Genomic DNA, 20,161 nt, shown 5'->3' on the forward strand with positions numbered 1-20,161 from the left:
GGACTTCCTTGGTGGTGCAGTGGTTAAGAATCCACCTGCCAACGCAGGGGACACAGGTTCGAGCCCTGGTCTGAGAAGATCTCACGTGCTGCAGACCAGCAAAGCCTGTGCACCACAACTACTGAGGCTCCGCTCTAAAGCCTGCGAGCCACATCTACTGAGCCCGCATGCCACAACTACTGAAACCTGCACACCTAGAGCCCGTGCTCCACAATAAGAGAAGCCACTGTAATGAGAAGCCCGCGCACCGCAACAAAGAGTAGCGCCCGCTTGCTGCAACTAGAGAAAGCCCGCGCGTAGCAACGAAAACCCAATGCAGCCAAAAATAAATAAATTTATATAAATAAATAAACAAATAAAACCCCCAAATTCATGGGTCCAGCCCAGACCCCTACCCCCCAAACTCCAGACTCATAAAAAGAAAAGTGAATAAGTATAGGGTTATTCGTTGCAACATTGTTTAATATCATATGACTGGAAACAACCTAAATGTTCATCAAGAGGAGACTAGTTAAATTATGGTGTGTCATTCATACATGGAATACTATGCAGCTGTAAAAAAAAAAAGGGAGCTCTGGGTTTCCCTGGTGGCACAGTGGTTGAGTCCGCCTGCCGATGCGGGGGACACGGGTTCGTGCCCCGGTCCGGGAAGATCCCACAGGCCGCGGAGCGGCTGGGCCCGTGAGCCATGGTCGCTGGGCCTGTGCGCCCGGAGCCTGTGCTCCGCAACGGGAGAGGCCACAGCGGTGAGAGGCCCGCGTACTGCCAGAAAAAAAGGGAGCACTTTGCTGATGTAGAGTAATCTCCAATGTATAGTGTTAAATGAAAAAACAAAGATGTAGACAGTATATTGTATACTACTGTGTGTAAAAAAGAGTGTCAGAGGATATCTATGTATTTGCTTGAAGGTTCATAAAAGCATCTCTGGGAGGTACATAAGAAACTGACAACACTGGTTGCCAATGAAGAACTAGGAGGAAAAGGCAGAAGGAAGACCCTACGTTGCACACTCTTTTCTATCACTTACATATTTAACCATGTGAATGTATTACCCAGTCACAAATAAATGTAAACAGAATGAAATCACAGCAACAATGGGAAACAAGAAAAGGTGACATCAATGTGAAATAAATTTTGAGGGATACCAGGAAGCAAGAAACCCAATGAATTTGGGCTAACAGAGAAATCAGAGCAGAAAACATTGCAATTCAAGAAATCAGAAGTAAGAGTGGGTTCTCTCAAGGAGGCAGCAATCTCAGAGTTGGTAAATGCAGAGCAGGGGTGGGCAGGGAAGGAATCATTATGGCAACTCAATAAAGAGCTGCAGTGGAACAGCTAGGACAGGTGGACCCCTTTTCTCCCTCTCTCCCTTCCCCCACGGACCCTTTGTCAGCAGCAACATTGGGCCTTTGCCCTCAGGCTAAAGTTGCCCGAGGAGGACTCTAGGGAGTGTGCTGAGACCTCCACAACGAATAGACAAAAGAAAACAAAAGGAAAACCAGCCTCAGTCAAGAGCGAAACCCTCTAAAGGTCTCCACCCCCAGAGAAAAGCCCTCCTTACTTTATCAGTTGTGGGGGTCCCGGCCTTCCTGCCTCTCAACCCACATAACCTAAAGGGAAACCTGCCTGTTGACAAGCTCTACCCACTTAAACAGAACCCACAGTCGGCCCTCCCATTCCGGGGAGAGGTTTGTGGGGGAAACAGATCAATGCAATTGTAGAGGAAACCCATGCCATCCACCCATAAAAGCTAACATAGATCTTCATTCATAAATATGACCAGACAACTAAGGGTCACCAGACATTTGAGGAAAACTATCAACATGAAGGAGAAGGACCAAAATAAACAAATGGAACTGACCCCAGAAGAAAGAGAGATAATTAAAGGAATAGAAGAAAACGTAAAACAAATATATTGTGATTTGTATCCCCAGAGAGCCTGGTCAGTGCTGTTCTACCAGATTAGAATATTTTACAACTTCCCCTTCTATCCCCTGAAAAGAAAACTGAGTAATTGGGCAAAGATTTACTAATTCCTTACAATGTGTCAGGAAGCAGGGATTCTGAGATTTGTAATTATCTTTCCTCTAGAAGCTAATGGTAAGGAAATCTGACAAGTCAGTTATGATGTGATGTGTCAAATTCTATGATAGATTGAGCACAGAAGAGGGCACCTTGTCAGCTGGAAGGGCACGTTTCACAGAGCAGGTATCTCTTCAACATTAGTGGATAAAAAAGGAGGGAGTCATGAGGTCCATAGGGGAACAGCTTGAACAAACACAGCACATTTGGGGAAATAAGCTTAGCTGGACATGGGTGATGCTCAGGTCTGAGCATGAGTGAGTAGTGGGGGATGAAGACAGAAAGGTGGGCAGGGGTGGGAACCTGTGCTATGCTTACAATGGAAACACTATCCTCTAGGCTAGGGTTTTCCAGACATGTTCAGGGAAAAGAGTCCTTGAGAGGCCCTTTGTAGAACAAACAAAATGCTGATATATTTAACTCTTTCTTATGTACTGGAAATAACTTTCCTAGCAGAAACTCTGACTGTGTTCTAGGTTATCAATATAAAATCACAACCACAAGCCTAGTCACATCAGAATGTGTGCGATCCATTGTTTTTTTAGTTTTTTCCTTGATGCTTATTTGTTGCAGATCAATCATCAGCTAGAAGAAAATCAGTAGTAGAAAACGGTGACAGAGATTTGAGAAAATTTTATGCAAGAAAAACTAAAAAATGAAACAATTCAATCCCTTCACTTAATTCTTTCTCTGAACTAAGAAAAAGATAGTCAGTATTTGACTTTATCTGCAGGCACTTCCCTGTACTCCCCAGGTCTACAGATTTCTTGGTAACCTAGTTTAAAAATCACTTCGGAATGCATTAGGCAACTGAAGATTTTTAAAGGGGACCCAACACCAGGGCCAGGCCACTCCTTGTTGGGGGAGAGACACACAAAGGACATCTGATACAGAATCAGAAAGTAGAGCTAAAACGTGGAAGCTGGATAGGTAGCCAATGTTGCGGAGGACCAGGCAGAAGAAGGATGGGAGAAAGAGGAGGCTTCAAGGATTATAGGACCGTCAGGCTATTCCGGAGCTAATCCCATTCACACTGAACATGCCAGGAAACTGTCAACCTGCTTCCCTGGGTCTAATGCATCGTCTTAGGGGGGTAAAATCAGGTTAGATAATACGGTCAGTTACAAGATTTAGAGTTAACATTCTTCTGGTGGTATGGACGATGGATGGGGTGGGGCGGGAAGGGAAGCAAGGCAATCAATTAGGAACACACAATTCAGTCCTGCAGGAGAGAGGGGATGAGGGCCTAGACTAGAGTGTTGCCCAGGGGGATAGAAAGGAGTGGTGGCAGTCAAGAAGCTTTGGGGATGAGGAAGCCACTGGGATTGGGGAGTAATCTGGGCAAGAGAGAGGAAGGAATCCTTGATGACTCCCAAGTCTTGGACAATTATGTGGGTGTAGTAGTACCATTCACTGAGATGGGGAGAGCCTGGAGGGAGAACAAGTCTGGGTTGCAAGTGGAGTGGGGAGATGAGTTAAGTTTGGGGCATGCCAAATATGGGGTGGTTTTGGGGTATCCAAGTGGACACATTCAGAGGTAGCCGCACTTACAAATCCACAGTTCAGGGCTGCAGTTATACATTTGAGGTTTATCACTATGAAGGTGATAGTGAAAACCATGAAAATGGATGGGAATCATCCAAGGCAAACATGTAGAATGAGAAGAGGAGAGGGGATGAGCATGAGGATGGGAGATACCAAAGTTTTAAGAGGTACAAGGGAAAAAGGAATCACATGAAGAAGGATTCTGAGAGGCAAGATGGGAGAGTTTTCAGAAGGATGACAACAAAATAATAGGTCAACAGACTACTGGAAAGGTCACTGAAAATTAACTCTAAAAAGTATTCAGCCCAAGTGAGAGAGTGGCATGGCCCTATATACACTACCAAACGTAAAATCAATAGCTAGTGGGAAGCAGCCGCATAGCACAGGGAGATCAGCTCCGTGCTTTGTGACCACCTAGAGGGGTGGGATAGGGAGGGTGGGAGGGAGGGAGACGCAAGAGGGAAGAGATATGGGGACATATGTATATGTATAACTGATTCACTTTGTTATACAGCAGAAACTAGCACACCATTGCAAAGCAATTATACTCCAATAAAGATGTTAAAAAAAATAAAAAGTATTCAGCCCAAACTATTGTGCTAATAATGGTGGAAGCAGTTTCAGGGGGATATTGTAAGCAGGAGTCAGGAAGTGGAGGCAGGGAGATTGGACAATTCTCTCTTGAAGTTGGTCACGTGAACAAACGTGACATTGTCGGCAACTCTGGTCCCTTCAGCGACCTCTCTCTCGGGGCTGGACTGATCTGATGGTCACAGGGTCCTTGCAGCTCTGGCATGGTGTCATGGTATGAAGCTGCTCCTGGAGAAGTCCTCGAGCCCCTTTTAGTTCTTGTGATCATTTTCCTTTAGTGGAACTAAGGTTCCTTGTCTACGAACTGAAGCCTCTGACTTGACTGATCAAAGTTTATCACATGCATTGAAGCCACCTACTTGGCAGATGTAGTGAGATCTGCGCCCAGGACAGGATGCTGGGGCGTGGGAGGGGAAGACAGCAGGTGGTAACTATGCAGATAGCATGCCTATCAGAGGAGTTTGTTACATTTCCTATCTGTGTCTCAAAACAATCTTATAGGAATCACCAAAGCAATCTTATCATGGTTTCTAGACCAGGTTGGGATGTGGGGTAGGTATTTCCACAGCTACTTTTATTTCGAAGGCCATCTGATAAGACCATCAAAAGCCATTCAGAAATGCGTAATTCTACACACTTCAATAATTCAATTCATTGTCAAGACGCTGGGTGTTTTTGATGTTGTTCATTTGTTTTTTGCTAGTATGTAAGGAGTTGGCAATTATTTGGAAAACTCATATCATAGGCTAAACAAATAGCATAAAACCCAGGGTGAGAGTGCTTTTCTATATCTAAACGGGTTTCAAGCATCTTTCATGCACATCTTTACTTGATTTCATAACAACCTAGAGGATAAGCAAGGTGGGTACCACTGCCCATTTGGATATGAGGAAACTGAGATCTGGAGAGGGAGAGTGATAGGCTCGAGGTCCACAGCAATTTATTGGTACACCAAGGGCTAGAATTCAGGTCTCTTAACTGCAGCCTATTTTCCCTAGTCCAAACGGATACATTGGCATCAACAATTATCTGATGGACTGGAACAGTGTAGACAGACAACTTGGCTAAATCAAGCTAATATTCCTACTTTAACTTCAATCCCAGAGTTTTGGCCTGAATTACCCCAAGACCCTACTTCTCTTGGCCTTGGAAAAGGGTATTTTTCTTGAATTATCTTTCCAGCTAAATTTTCTTTACTAATTGTCAGCACTCCTTTTTGCTTTATGCCATGTAGACTTGCCTCGAAAAGCCGCCGGGACTTCGTTGGGTTCAAAGATGAAAGAAATGTTAACAAGCAGTTAGCCAGTGGGAAGCCAGTCGCAAAATCAATCCAAGCTTTTGTTGATGTTTCTTTCTTTCCCCAGCTACCAGGTTCCCGATTTATATTAGTAAGATTGAAATTGAAATAATTCTATTGCTGGTGGATTCATTTGGCTCTTTCCTTGAAACTGGTGAACCCCAAACGTTAGACAGCGATAGGAAAGTACTGCCATTGTCTGTTAAGAAGTCTATGACATTTCAAGGCAAGAATGAATGTATGGAAGAAGAAACTTGTTTCTTCTTTACTAACGAAAGGGAAAGCCTGGAAGTGAATGATATGGGTAGGTAAAAAAAAAAGAAAAAAAAAACCTTTACGTAACTTTTTTTGCTGGGAGAGAAGACTGCGAAGCACATTTTCCAGGAAGTGTGGGCTGCGACGATTGTGCGCTCTTAACTAATCCTGAGTAAGGTGGCCACTTTGACAGTCTTCTCATGCTGCCTCTGCCACCTTCTCGGTCAGAAGACATCATTTCAACTCGAACGCAGCATGATCGAAACGTACAGCCAACCTTCTCCCCGCTCTGTGGCCACTGGACCACCCGTCAGTATGAAAATTTTTATGTATTTACTGACTGTTTTTCTTATCACCCAGATGATTGGGTCAGCGCTTTTTGCTGTGTATCTTCACAGAAGATTGGACAAGGTAAGATGAACCATAGGCCTTTATTAACTAAATTTGGGGTTCTTATAGATGTGTGGGTTGGTTGGTTTTAGTTCTACCCAAATGATGGACAATGGTAAGGGCCCAAATAGATAAGTGGTCTTGTGGCGTAGTGGTTGTGGTCTAGTTAGTGAGATGTCCTACTCTTTTCTCTGGTCAAGAACCTTGGCTCTGGAGTCAGACTGCTGGGTTCAAATATTGACTCGGTCCCCTACTAGTTCTGTGATCCCAGGCAAGTTATTTGCCATTTCTATGCCTCAGTTTCCACATTTGAGAAATGGGGATGTTAATGGTACCCACCTCATAGATTAAATTCAAGCTAAGACCAGAGCCGGGCACAAAAGAAGCACTACGTAGACATGAGCTGTAATGATTTGCTAAGGTTTTGCTTAAAAAGTAAACTATTTTTTTTCTGATGGAGACAACTGTTTTTCTTCTAAGCCTCCAACTAGACAAGGAGAGCATCCATCTGAGCTGAAAATGCATAGTTTCAGGTTAGCATAGACATGGGTAAGTCCCTGAAAGTGGCGTTCCCTGTATAATTCTTCAAATGCTGATTGTAGTTGCAAGCTGCTCAGTTTCCCTCTGAGATGTTTTACGTTCTTAAACAGTTGGACATACAGAACAAAAGAGTGGAGGAAGTTAGCAGGTTGTTCTGCATTCTTAAGAAAAATAACCATTAGGAGTTATCCTGTTTCCATGCGTTTACCCACCTCCACTCATAAGCATTATTGGCTGTGTTGAAAAAATACCAATCAAAGATGAAAAGGAGAAATTTGGTCCATTATTTGGCTGTTCCTAAAAGTCTAGATGTGGGAATTGCGGATGCACAGCATCTGGAGACTGCGTTTTCTCAGGGATGTGCGAGTGGCCGTTATCGGGATGCCAATCTTGAATTAGGACCAGGAGGTTTTCTATCGGGATAAGGTGGAGCTGGAACAATGGAGGCAATTCTTGGGTTACCCAAATTTTAGGGTTCACTGCTGAGAAAAGAGCAGGGCTCTGGGTCTGCTTGTTTGTTTGTTTGTGTTTGGTCTGCTGGGCTCTGCCAATCAAATGCCTGGACATAAGCCTAGCCTCTATAGGGGAAATACTGACCTGGGTAGATTCAAATTTACCCTGGCACTTGGGTGTTCTCTTAATGACAGTGAAAGCCACCGGCTAGCTGGATCTTGTTTTGAATCTAAAAATGTAATCTGAATATAAGAAAATGGCACAGAATTAGTTGATTAAACAAGTGAATTCCATATATTTACTTATTCTAAGACATCGGAAAATAAAATATCTCACTACCTTTGGGAATGAAAGATGATTTCTTTAAAAATGAAAATGTTTTCTGCGAATACTAAACTTAAAAAGAGAGAGATGTAATTAGAACTCAAGTCATTGATACACATTGCAAATTACCTTCACCAAAGCACTGCAACACAAACACTAAAACTAAGTGGGCAAATTAGCTCAGCAGAAAACTATTTTATAGACTGTGTTTATAATGACCAATCATTACTGAAGCAATGGGAAATATGACCATTAGAGAATGTTGCTGCTACAATACATGGGAAAAAGTACCCTTTGTGATGAAATTTCATTAGAATAGCTGTGATTTCTACCTAGCGTTGCAGACCACATGACATTTTCTTTGCTGGCTTTTGTAGATTTTTTAAACTGCTAATACCAGATATCAGCAATCCAGTATACTAACTTGTTATTATGCCCCATTTATATCTGCAAAGTCCTCCTCATGTCGTTGAGGCCATGAAGTGATTGTAGAGGCAGACAGAAGTACAATGTCTCATGTCCCTGTTATTTCATAAATAGATAGAAGATGAAAGGAATCTTCATGAAGATTTTGTGTTCATGAAAACGATACAGCGATGCAGCAAAGGAGAGGGGTCCTTATCATTACTGAACTGTGAGGAAATTCGAAGCCGGTTTGAAGACCTGGTCACGGTAAGGACCTCAGTTGTTGGGAAAAGTGTCATTGAAAAGTTTTGGTTGAGAAAACCTGCTAGGTTGGGACACTCAAACTTGACCATGTAAAATTTAAACATGTGTTAAATATATACTATAGATACATATCGCCATACATATGTACATACATGTATATATGGGTATGTGTATCAAAAAAGCAAAAATGAAGCCAAAATCCTACGGTTAAAAGGGAAAGGAAAGTTGGAAGTGTGCTCGTTGAAAGGAATGCCCTTAAGAAGAACAAAAGAGACTCTCTCTGGGGAAGATACACACTCTCATGGGCACATTCACACACGCACATGAGCCCAGACATGCAGATGCCTCAGGGAAAAGGGTGAAGTCTACCAAGGTTGTTTTCTGCATTTTCTTATCTTTCCATCCAAACCTTGATGCCTCCCCACTGTGGACCCAGGGTCTGATCCCCATTTCCTAGAGAAGCAATAACCATTGGCCACTGCAGCGTTGTCAGGCCACAGGTTAAGGGTTTGCCTTTACTGGGGGCGGTGGGGACTTCTGAACACTGATAGACTCTAACATATGAAGGAACGCTTCTCTCATGATGGGATTTCAGGTGCCATGTAAGTGAAATCTTTTCCTTTTACTGTGAGGAGAGGTGTGGGCAATTGGCGATGGACCGTCTCAGTACCGCTCGAACCAGACCCTGTATCACACCACCTGCTCATGGAGTCAGTTCCCTCTAGGGCCAATCAAGACCTGAGGCAGAAAGTCTGAAGCCTTCTAGCCCAACAGACTGGTGCCCAGCATGAAGTAACCGCAGTGGCCTATGACAGGTACCTAAAGCAGGAGTTTCTAGACCGTTTACTGAGGACATGCCCACAACATTAATTCCATCGCTGTAGACAAGGGGTCTAGGAGCTCTTCCTCCAGAAGAAGAACAGCAAGAAGCCTTTCTGCCTGTTTCCCCCTCAGAACACTGAGTCAGACACCTTGGGCCCTCAGGGGACTTGGGGGTTGCGACTAGGAGGCCGCATCCAGGCTGAGGGCAGCACTGTGCCAGATGGGTGGGTATCTGGAGAAACCAACAGGAGTTAGCTCTCACATGTGGATAATGTGTAATTAACCTGGGAGTGAAGGACCTGAGAGCTTATTTCTGAGCTTATTCCTGTCCTCCTGTACTGTCCCCAGTGTGTCATTTTTAATCCAGTAGTGAGGACTCTGAAAGCTTATTCCTGGGTCACCTACGGGGATCAGAATGAAGCTCAAATCTGTCGCTGGCTTTTAGGTTCTTTACACTAATCTAGGTTTTAAAGACTCCTAACTCTTTACTTGAAGGGCCTGAAAACGATTTGAGTTTCTCTAGTTCTTCAAGGCTTCTGGCCAGTATTACAGGGTATTGGAAGGTGTTGCAAATTTAAATGGGAATAAAGCCACTTTGAGAACAACGCTTAATAATCCACTTAGCATATTTAATGTGCTGGGCTGTGTGACCTTGGGCAAATGACTTCACCTCTCTGGGCCTCATTTTTCTCATCCATCCAATGAGAGGGCTGAGAAGATCTGCCAGGGCACTACCAGCTCTGACATCCTGTAATTATGTGATCAGACTTCAGTTACCCCCAAAGGCAGTGAGAGTGGCTGTTGGTGTCTTCCCTCCCTCCCTCTTTCTTACTGAGAGTTTTATAGTTGTACTGCCAATTCCTCCCGGCTGTATTTCAGGTTGGATATGTAAAGCTTCCCAAATCAGCTACCCAGGACAAAAGTAAGGAAGAAAGTCAGTTTGGCCTCTTTGCTTATGCTTGCATGAAAAAAGTGACAGCTCCCAAGTTTCATACTCTGGAAAGGCAGACCTTCTCAGGCATGTCCGCCAGGGCTCCTTCCGTACAACAGAGGAAGCCCCTTGCCTCCAGTGCTGCGGGGTGGAGTCCAAGTCAACGTCATCTGCACCAACGATGCGTACGACAATCAGACACAAAGTACTCCAGCTCCCCAGTCCTGTTCCAACGATTGACCCCCGTTCCAATATCCATTCCCCGAAGCTTCTCATTCTAAAACAATATTTTGGACTTTTTTTTTAACCCAACAGGCCAACTACAAAATAACCCCCAAACTGGATTATTTATATTCTTAGCTAATGTTAGCAGCCTTTCTTTCTGGGTCACAGTCTGATTGGTCCAGAACAACCCAAGGCCTGAATCACAGGAAGGGGTCTTTGAAATCATCAGATCCAATTATCAACCCAGAGCTGCTTCTTCTCCCCACAGCCGCTACCCAGAGGTCACTCAATCTCTGTTTGAACACCTCTAGTGACGGGGAACTCATTATTTCCTGAGGCAGGTCGCACCAAGCTGTCACTCTGGGTGGAAGATGGGATTTGGGGCTGATGTTAGAGTAGATGGAGGCGGCATTTTAAATAGTATAATTACACATTAAAACTTTCTCCCTCCCCCCAGCTCCCTGCTAGAACGATCTGTTCCATGATTGTCTGCTCGCCAATGCCCGAGGTGTCTTTGATAAGGTCAAAGCATCTCCTTTTCGAGTTAACGGTCAAGCTATCCAACCCTGCCACATGGAGTTGCCACTAAGAGAGAAATAACTAATTCCAGATTTTCTGAAAGTCAACTTTCAACAGTCTTTCAGTTGAGGTGGGGAGTGAAGCAAGAAGGGTAAAAAGGCTCTGGGGAGTGTGGCTGGGGCAGAGTTCACAGAAAGGCAAGGGCGGGCGCTTAAAGGGCAAACTTTGCTGACTTCACATTTTCATGTTGGCCAAGCCCTGACACCAATGCAACCACCTAGCCTAAAAGTATCTCACCCTCGATCACCACACTCCATCTTTTGAAAAGACACGAAATATTCATTTGTTTGCTTGTTATCTCACAAACATTTTCCTGTTGCAGCACTTTCACACTGCCACACTTCAGCTCAAGTGGAAAGTTGAAGCTCTGGGCCCCGTGAGAGTTTTGAGGCGCGGGCTCCCGGTTAGGCTCCATGACTTACACCCTCACATCTGGCACTCAAGCCGAGCGTACAGGGAACCCCTCAGCAGTAACAACACTAATACCTTATTGGGGAGGAACGAAAAGGAAGGGCGCTGTAGAAAATTGATTCCAGGAACTGGAAGGCACACAGGACTTTGATTATCAGAAGATGTGAAAATACTATTGCCTTCCTTATCTGTGTTCAGAGTACAGCGTTAAGCCCAGCCTCGGAACGTGATCTCAGTTTCTACTGTCGGCTTCAGCCTCAGATTCCTTGGGTGACCTCATGCCTGCCCGTTAAGCCCACCGTGCCTTTTATTCAGTATCTTTAAATCTTTAAAACGGCAACAGCAGCCTTTATTACCTTCCAATCTGTGTAGATGGCACTGTCTGCTAGCTTCTTTAAGTGCCTCTAGCCTTCCTGCAGTTGCTAATGAGAAGAAACCCCTTAAGAAGTGCTGCGTTTGGCCACACAAGGCAACCAGCAACAAGAGAATCTCTTCAGCCCATTGACAGGGACAACAAAAAATTTTTTAAAAGTCTGAGGATATTTTCACAGTCTGGGATTTCTTCCCAAGGTCAAACTTACTATTCCCATTTCCTAAGAGATTTCAGACCAGTTTTATTCTAATAGATACACACCACGGTTTATGTTAATAATATTCTATATACCAGTTCCCAGGGTAGAATCTGCTCCCCATTCAGCATTATTTTACTCGTCAAAGCCAGGGAGGTTGGGGTCATAGGAGGGGTCAGGATGGCAGTCGTTGGTCTGGAGAGAGCACTGGAAGATAATAAAGCCCAGATTCTGTTTCCAGGTTCACCCCTGGGCTTACTGGGCTGTCAGCTCATCTGTCAAAGCCATGGGCTCCTAATCGGTAGGATGGAATTGATGACAGAACCTGAGTCTATATGATAATCTTCACCAGAAACAGGCAACAGAGTAATGGCAGGTGCCAAATGAATGAAACCTCCCTCCAAAGCCCCCGCCAGAGTTCCTGTCAAAATGACCTTTTGCCATGATTCTTATTTTAGGGTATAATGCAAAGCAAAGAAGTGAAGAAGAAAGAAAAAAACTTTGAAATGCGCAAAGGTAGGTTGCTCTTTACCATTTCTGTAAATACTTAAAAACTAAAAGCAAGCTTTAGGCCGATCATACTGAACAACCCAGTGTTGGATCAGGGAACTTGTTGGAACCTGGAAATAAAACAGGAACACAATTGCCAAATCAATACCTTCTCTGGTGCCTGTGATTTAGAAAGGAGTTGTATGGACATATTTATAGCGAAGCCTGTGTTCCTTTAGTGCTGACGATACCAAGTATGAAGAAATCACATTATTTTCGACACCTTAATCAAAGCAACCATACAGCCTAGTACCACCTACAGAGGTTAAGATGACAAGACGGTCAGCATTTGGTAGCGGTGTCATTCATCACTCAACGATAACAGTTTTTTCATGGGGAAACACGGCCAGGGGAGCCTCGGAGACCCAGGAGTGATTCAGTGTGACAGCGCTGTTCTTTGCCCTGTTCTTGATGTCAGAGCATCTCAAACATCCCAGGGTTGGAAGGGACCTTGACGGTTCTCAAATCCTGCACCATCCCCGGATCACGAATCTCCTTCACAACAGCACTGACCATTGACTGTCTGATCAAACATGCCTAGACACCTTCTAGCTCATAAAGCAGCCTGGGCCATCTTTGAAAAGCCCTAATAATTATAATAATAAGATTACTCTATACTCGAGAGAAGGCTTTTCTCCTCTGGAGTTGAAATTTGTTCTTAAAATCTCCACTACCCGAATCAAGTTCTGCTCTTTGGAGCCATACTAAACAAAGTATATAATTCCTCTTCTACACAGCAGCTGTCCATATGTTGAAAACAACAGTCATGGCCCCTGAGCCTTTTCTTCTCCAGGGTAAACCTTCTCAGTGCCTCCCACTGTTTCTCCTATGACCCTTTCCAGGCTTTTTCTTGTCCTCGTTTAGGTCCTTTACTGGACACACTAACTTTCTCTGTTCTTTTTAGAATGTAGCACCCCAAACCAAATACAATAATGCCTGGAGTGACCCGAGCAGCTGAGTATGGGGAAAATGGAGTGTTGGTAGATGGGTGTTGTTAGATAAACTGCTATATCACAAAGTCAGTGTAAAAGATGGTACGGCTTGCGTAAGTTTAATACACACAAAGAAATACACACATACATACAGAGATACAGATACTGTTTTCTGAGGCAAAGAGCTTGCTTTAACCATTGGTTTGGATGCAAAGGGTCACCTGATTTCCATGAAGGCTTTGCTTTCAGAATGACAGTAAAATATGTTGAGTGGTACCATGTTGTCTGTTAATTGCTGTGAAATTTGAGGAAACAGTTCATGTGGGTGCTGTCTAGCAGTCTTTGGGAAAATGATACACTTAACAAAGCTGGTCATTAGGTCATGCAGCTTGACTCGTTATTCACAGGACACCTACAAAGTGTCCAGCTCCAGGCTCATTACTGGAAAAAAAAAACAAACCAACTTCCACACCGTGTCTGCACTTAGGAGATTCAGTACGTGTAATTAAGGAGCAAACCTTTTACATGAGCAACAATTAGAGGTAGATATAACACTGTGGCCAGTGCTTGACCAAATCAGACACCATAAGCATTTTACTAGCTAAGTGTGCAGACACGACCTTTGGGCCCACTAAGATGACCGATGGATGGGAGTTGTTCTTAAAATCAAGATTCAAAATGTGTTTAATGAAGATCATTTTCTTTAGCCTGTGTCAGTCTATGTAAAGCGGAGTCGAGTACTGAATGACGATTGGAAGAATGGGCTCGGTGTAAATAGCCAACTCAGTTGTTCGGATTTTAGGAACCAACATTTCCCTCTGGTTTCAAGGGATTTCAAGGCCATCTTATCCTTCCTTTCACATAACCTATTTAAGTACAGTCTCTATGACCCAGCTACAGAACTAGACCAAATCGTTCTGTGGCCAGTTTTGTGTTTCTTTGGCCTGACAGTTGGTCTTTGGTTTCATCTCAGGTGATCAGGATCCTCAAATCGCGGCACATGTCATCAGTGAGCCCAGCAGTAAAACAGCATCTGGTAAGTCCAAAGCATCTGAGCATCAGCCACCCGAGGGGGAAGGCCAGGAGGCTAAAGCAAGGCAGCCTAACAATTAGGCTCCTGTCTTCCTCCGGGGGGCAATTTACAAAGCTACCCAGACACGCCTCGTGCATTTGCCCTTGTCTTCAAAGTAGGCTCAAATGCACAGATGGGACTTGAAGGGACAAAAGGAGGTGGGAAGCAATCCCGATGTTCTCATTAGGTTCTTGCTCTGTGGCTGATTCTAAATGATGAATTACTGGGTGGAGGGACCATTATTCTGATAACACAGAAGAGATGGCACGTAGTGACCTGCTAACTGGGAGCATCCCTCGTCCTAACCCCTCTTCACTATATGCAAATGGGCCTCAAGGGGTATTTCCTGCCATCTGCCAATCCCTGTATGATTAGCCCCAGCTTCACTGGGGTCAACCTCAGGGAAATTAAAGGTAAAATCATTCTGCAAAGATCAATCGGTACCAGGATGTTAGATTTTCCAGTTAAGTAACAACAGACGACATACTGTGATCTTTTCAACTCTCAATGATTTTCCTTCCGTATGCGTTCTGCCATGATTCTATAGCCCTTAGACTTTTTTCCCCCAAATCTGTACCTCACGATAGCTGGTGTTGGACAATATGGCACATCAGATAAATGGATGGAAACATGTACACTAGCATAAAATCCCCTATCTACATAAATGCGGGCCAAGAGCATCAGAGCAGTCTTTGAAAACTTTAACACAGCGCTCTGGAACGGAGTTCTAAGCAGTGTGTGTGTGTGTGTGCCCGTGTGTGTGCGTGCATGTGCGTCAGAGAGAGACAGAGATATAGAGAGAGACACAGAGAGAGAGAGGAAAGGAGATAGGACCTCATCTTGGAGGTGGCTTGGGCTTCTCAGTGGGCATAATGCATACGTAGTTATCCTGGATCATGGTACAGGAGTAACGAGCACTGGATAGAAAGTTGTTGAACACTGAGATTTAAGAACCATGACTACCACTTGCTGGGTGACCTTGGGCAAGTCCCTTTACCTTCGCAGCAGTTTCCTGTCTCACTTCACAGGGTGACTCTGAGCATCAAATCAGCTAATACAGGAGAAAGTTATTCTGTCGAGCGCTATAGAAACGAAGTAGCAACATAAAGCCCTTTTTAATAACACTTACCCCACAATATTTAATAATTCTGCCAAGTACCCCTTTCTCATAAAATACACTTATGGGAGAATATCACAACCATATCTGGTATGTCCAGGGTGGTCATCCACATGATACAGTCTCATCCAGATTGGATGGATGCCAGCAACAGAGACACCTCCTAGAAGAATAGCTTGCCTTGCATAGATTTCACAATGCTCACATATTCTGCCGGAAGGCCCATGATGACCGTTGGTCCTAGCATGGTTGACAGTCCGCATCACAGTAGGTCTGCAGGGGATCAGGTGAGAAGAAAGTCACATTTCTTACCCCACAAGCCTCTCAGATCTACTTGGTCACGCTGCTCCCAACTTGACCTACATCTCACAGCAAGGATGAAAATTAGGTAAGGACTTACAAAGATAAACTTTGTGGACTCAAAGATAGGGAACCTGCCCATATTTTCTCAATCAGATGGTCCAAAAGCGAAAACATCATAATGAAGCATTTCTAGAGTGATCTGGAGGCCCAAGAAATGTCAGGCTTTGCAGGATGCCTTTCCTAATTACTAAAGGATGAGTCTTAACAGGTGGGGTCTTGCACCCCGATAGGCCTAAGAGCACCAAATAGGAGCTCAAATAAAAGCTCAAGGAAGCAAATGCATCGATACTTTCACTTCTCCCCACCCTCCACCCCCGGCAGTCTAGCTGTCTGTGGGGGCTGAGATTTGAAATCGGCTGCACACACTACTTTGAACCCAGTCAACATCTCAGGCGAGAAAAATGGCACGTTGTTGGTGGGTACTTCGGCTTAGCCACAAGAATACAGGCACTTTCAAGTTGGTGGCGCCCACTACAATGGGAGATCAAAACACACAGTGAAATGACAGGTTTATTTTCATACTTCCTTGCCTAATTTTAGTCCCTGCTGTGGGAGGCGGATCGGGTTTGCAAGGGCATGATCAGGTAGGAAGAAATGGGGTCTTTTCTCTGTGCTGAGGCTGAGCAAGAGAGATCGGCGAGTCTTCGACTTTGGAAAATTCAAGGAAAGCGAGATACGAGTTAGTATTAGCAAGGACTTTGAGTAATTTGGCAGGCGTAATTTATGACCTGGGATTTCTAAGTCATTCACATTCTTTTAAGTTCAAGGGCAAACTGGCTTTAAGAGCTCTCAAGGGGAGAAGGAAACTCACTGTGCTCTCTTACTTAATCTTCACATGTCTCTGAAATAGGCTGTAATATTAGCCCCGTGTTACAGGTAAGGAACTGAGAGGCTCAGGGAGATTGACTTGCCCAAGCTTAAGTCAGCCGTGGCTCCTCCATAGACTGAGGGCTGGATGGGTCTTTCAGAATCCCTGACGACCCAAACTTCCACTCCTATGTGAAGCCAGTATCCAACACGAAACCATATTGTCTGTTGGAATCTGAATCCTGTATGCTCCACTGACCACGGATTTTTCCCCTCTCCATTACAGTTCTCCAGTGGGCCCCCAAAGGATACTACACCCTAAGCACCAACTTGGTAACCCTCGAAAACGGGAAACAGCTGGCCGTGAAAAGACAAGGATTCTATTACATCTACGCCCAAGTCACCTTCTGTTCCAATCGGGAAACTTCGAGTCAAGCTCCATTTATAGCCAGCCTCTGCCTAAAGTCCCCAGGTGGATCGGAGAGAATCTTACTGAGAGCTGCAAATACCCACAGTTCCTCCAAACCGTGTGGGCAGCAATCCATTCACTTGGGAGGAGTCTTTGAATTACAACCGGGTGCTTCGGTGTTTGTCAACGTGACTGACCCAAGCCAAGTGAGCCACGGGACTGGCTTCACGTCGTTTGGCTTACTCAAGCTCTGAACGGTGTAAGCTGGCAGGTTGCGGCTGGGCTGACGCTGGCGGTCTTCACAATCCAGCAAAGCACTTAAGACCGCCCCACCGCAGCCCGTTGGACTGCCTATTTATAACCCTAGGATCCTCCTCATGGAGAACTATTTATTATACATCCCAAGGCATGTAGGGCTGCAATGAGTGAATTACCGGGCGGAGGAAACCCCTGTTCCATAAGAGCTTATATTCTGAAGCAGCAACCCCACTGATGCAGACATCCAGAGAGTCCTATGAAAAGACAAAGCCATTACACACAGCTCGAATTCTGAGTAAACAGCAGAAAATTAGCCAAGTTTAGTTTTGTTTCTTTGCCTGCAGTGTCCTTCAGTGGAGAATGTATTTGACTTCTCAGTGAAGATGCCGGAGGGAAACGCGGAGCCTCAGCTCACATTCAATTATGGTGGATTCTGGGTCCCTGCGGCCACGATGGAGGTGGGGCAGACTTTAGAAAGTATAATGCAGTGGAGAACCGAAAACCCTGCTCCCCGCCAGTCACCCTGACACTCATTCGCATCCTTTCTTTCTCTCCTACACACACACACACACACACACACACACACACACACACACACACACACACACACACACAAACACAATCCACCACTGTCGATGGGGTAGGCGGGCAGAGGGGGCAGCTCTGAGGCTTCCCACTCCTTCCAGAGAAATGACTGGATTTAAAGGAAATCTATTGTATCTACCTGCAGTCCCCATTGTTTCCAGAGTGAACTGGTGATTATCTTGTTATTTATTTTTTGAATAATAAAGATCTCTTAACAGTATTGTGGTTATTTAGCATCTGAAGCCCCAGGCCAGGGGGGAGGGGGATCACTTGGAGGGAATGTTCCCAACCCTTGTGATACTTTCAGAAACTTGGTTCTGAAGCTTGTGGCACCACAAAATATCTTGTGACAGCACACTCCCTGGAAGGCTGCGATAGCCTTTGATGGATGACAGGAAAGCAGAGCCAGTGAAAAACTTGCTCAGGAAAGGTTGCAGAGGATTGAAAAAAGGCTGGGTTTTTTCTTGATTAATCACAGCTAAGCGAAGCTTAAAGAGAAGCAGTTGCTTATCTTTTTAATAGCTGTCAAGGCGGTTCCACCTTAGGTGAGAGGACAGGGAACTGGGACAAACTGAAGGGAAGCATTGGCCTCTCAGTCTTGTCACTTCCAGTCGAGGGGTTTTTCATGTAAGAAGCCCAGAGTGGCTTCGTCATCCTTACCGGTAGGGGGCCCTTCTTCAGGCTAATACCACGTGTCCAGGCAGAAAAATATGACTGTAGCAATAAGACAGGGGCGTGAGCAGAGCTGGGGGCAGCTCTACGGCCGCTGGCCCTGCTCTTTGGTCCTCTGGATGGCACAGTCCCTTCCTGGCTGAGTGACTTGGAAGGCTTTAGAGCATGAATTTCTAACACAAGGCTGAAGTCGTGCTAGACAGACTTGCTGGGTTGTGTATGGATACTTTCTCCAACAAGAGAACTTTGGTCTGAGCCCTCGTGACATTTGTGGATTCGAGGACTCAGTCGGGGATGTGTCCACAGTGCGATCTTGTCCTCTGGAGCAAAGATCCTTCTTCAGCGTTGCCCTCGGCACGGGAGACTTGAAGGAAGCGGGGCAGCGAGCAGACACTGCTCATGACGTTCTCACAGGTAGGCCAGGACCCGGTCTAGCTGATGGGAGGGCTTGGCCCAGTCCCGAGGGAAGAAGACAGTACACAGGCCATGAATGTCCCTCCCTCAGGGTAGCTGAGCGCCCGCTTTGGAGCACACATGGGTAGGCAAGAGGGTCATAAGAAGGGAACTCATGTCCAGCCCGGACAAACCTTTTATAGTCTTTACACACTCACATCCTCTGTTTAAACCTTGCCCCTGCACTTCACGCCCCCTTCTTCTTCTTCTTTGGAAATCATTATCTCCCAGACCATCTCTACCTCTAGTAACCATGTGGCTATGGCTAACAATATCTGTTATCAGAAGGAATGCTATAGACGCAGAAACTCAAATTTTCTAGGCGAGCTCCTCTGCTCCCATGCTTTCTGCTGCCCTCTACATGCCAGTTCCTGCAGCCCCAGCCCAGAACTTTCTCCTAAGCTTCAGCTTCACATAGCCAAGTGCCTTCAACCCCTCAGATGGCTTCCTCCTAACATCACCCTTGCCCTTCCCAAGAGCTCCAGGGCCCATCCCTCCCCCTCCCCTCCTCCTGTCCTACCTGCTCACAGGGGGCTGTCTCTCCCAGTGCGTGGGTTCAATGACCCCCTTTGTGCTACTGACGTTATGCCTTTAGTCCTGACCTGCCCCCTAGAGTGTGTCCCCTTCTGCCCGCATTTCCGAATGGTGGGCCCAGGAGTCAAATCCAAGGCATCCAAATGGAACACTTGATCTCCCCCCCGCCACGATGGGACCCACTTTCTGTGTTGCCCATTCCGGTGAAGGGCAGCCTCACCCCCCCTGCTTCCTGAGCCAGAAACCAGGCTTGACTCTTCACTGCCCTCCCTCCCACGTCCAGTCCTACCAGCCCAACACATCAACCTTATTTCTTAAATACCTCTTAATCTACTTCCTTCTGTCTCCACTGTCACGATCCTAGTCCAAACTCCTGTCATCCCTCTTCTGGAAGATTACAACCGCCTCCTAGACTCTCTGCCTCCACCCCTGTTCCCTCTCATCCATTCTCCATGTGCGGCCAGAGGCGAGAGCGAATTCTTTTTCTTTTTGGCTGCACCACGCGGCATATGGAACCATAGTTCCCCAACCAGGGATCGAACCCGTGCCCCCTGCAGTGGAAGCAATTCTTAAATACAGTTCTGATGTCACCACTCCCCTACTTCTTAACGACCTCAGAATAAAGACCCAAATAATTAACTTATTTCTTCTGCCGATACCTCTCAGTGCATTAAGTTCCAACCCTCAGTTCCTCTAAGCAAGGCTACAAATGCTTTCCTGCCTTAGG

General features: G+C 45.4%; 1 protein-coding gene across 1 annotated transcript; it reads left to right on the plus strand.

Annotated features, from left to right (window-relative positions):
* The first annotated feature begins 5,946 nt into the window (after positions 1-5,946).
* Positions 5,947-17,799, plus strand: CD40LG (CD40 ligand). Its single transcript, XM_024760105.1, has 5 exons — positions 5,947-6,181; positions 8,018-8,149; positions 12,142-12,199; positions 14,138-14,200; positions 16,810-17,799. Exons 1-5 carry the CDS (start codon positions 6,026-6,028, stop codon positions 17,184-17,186), a joined length of 786 nt encoding a protein of 261 aa, XP_024615873.1. The 5' UTR covers positions 5,947-6,025; the 3' UTR covers positions 17,187-17,799.
* The last annotated feature ends 2,362 nt before the right edge of the window (positions 17,800-20,161 follow it).

This window comes from Neophocaena asiaeorientalis, unplaced genomic scaffold (genome assembly GCF_003031525.2).
Source record: "Neophocaena asiaeorientalis asiaeorientalis breed wild unplaced genomic scaffold, Neophocaena_asiaeorientalis_V1.1 scaffold927, whole genome shotgun sequence".
NCBI lineage: Eukaryota > Metazoa > Chordata > Mammalia > Artiodactyla > Phocoenidae > Neophocaena > Neophocaena asiaeorientalis.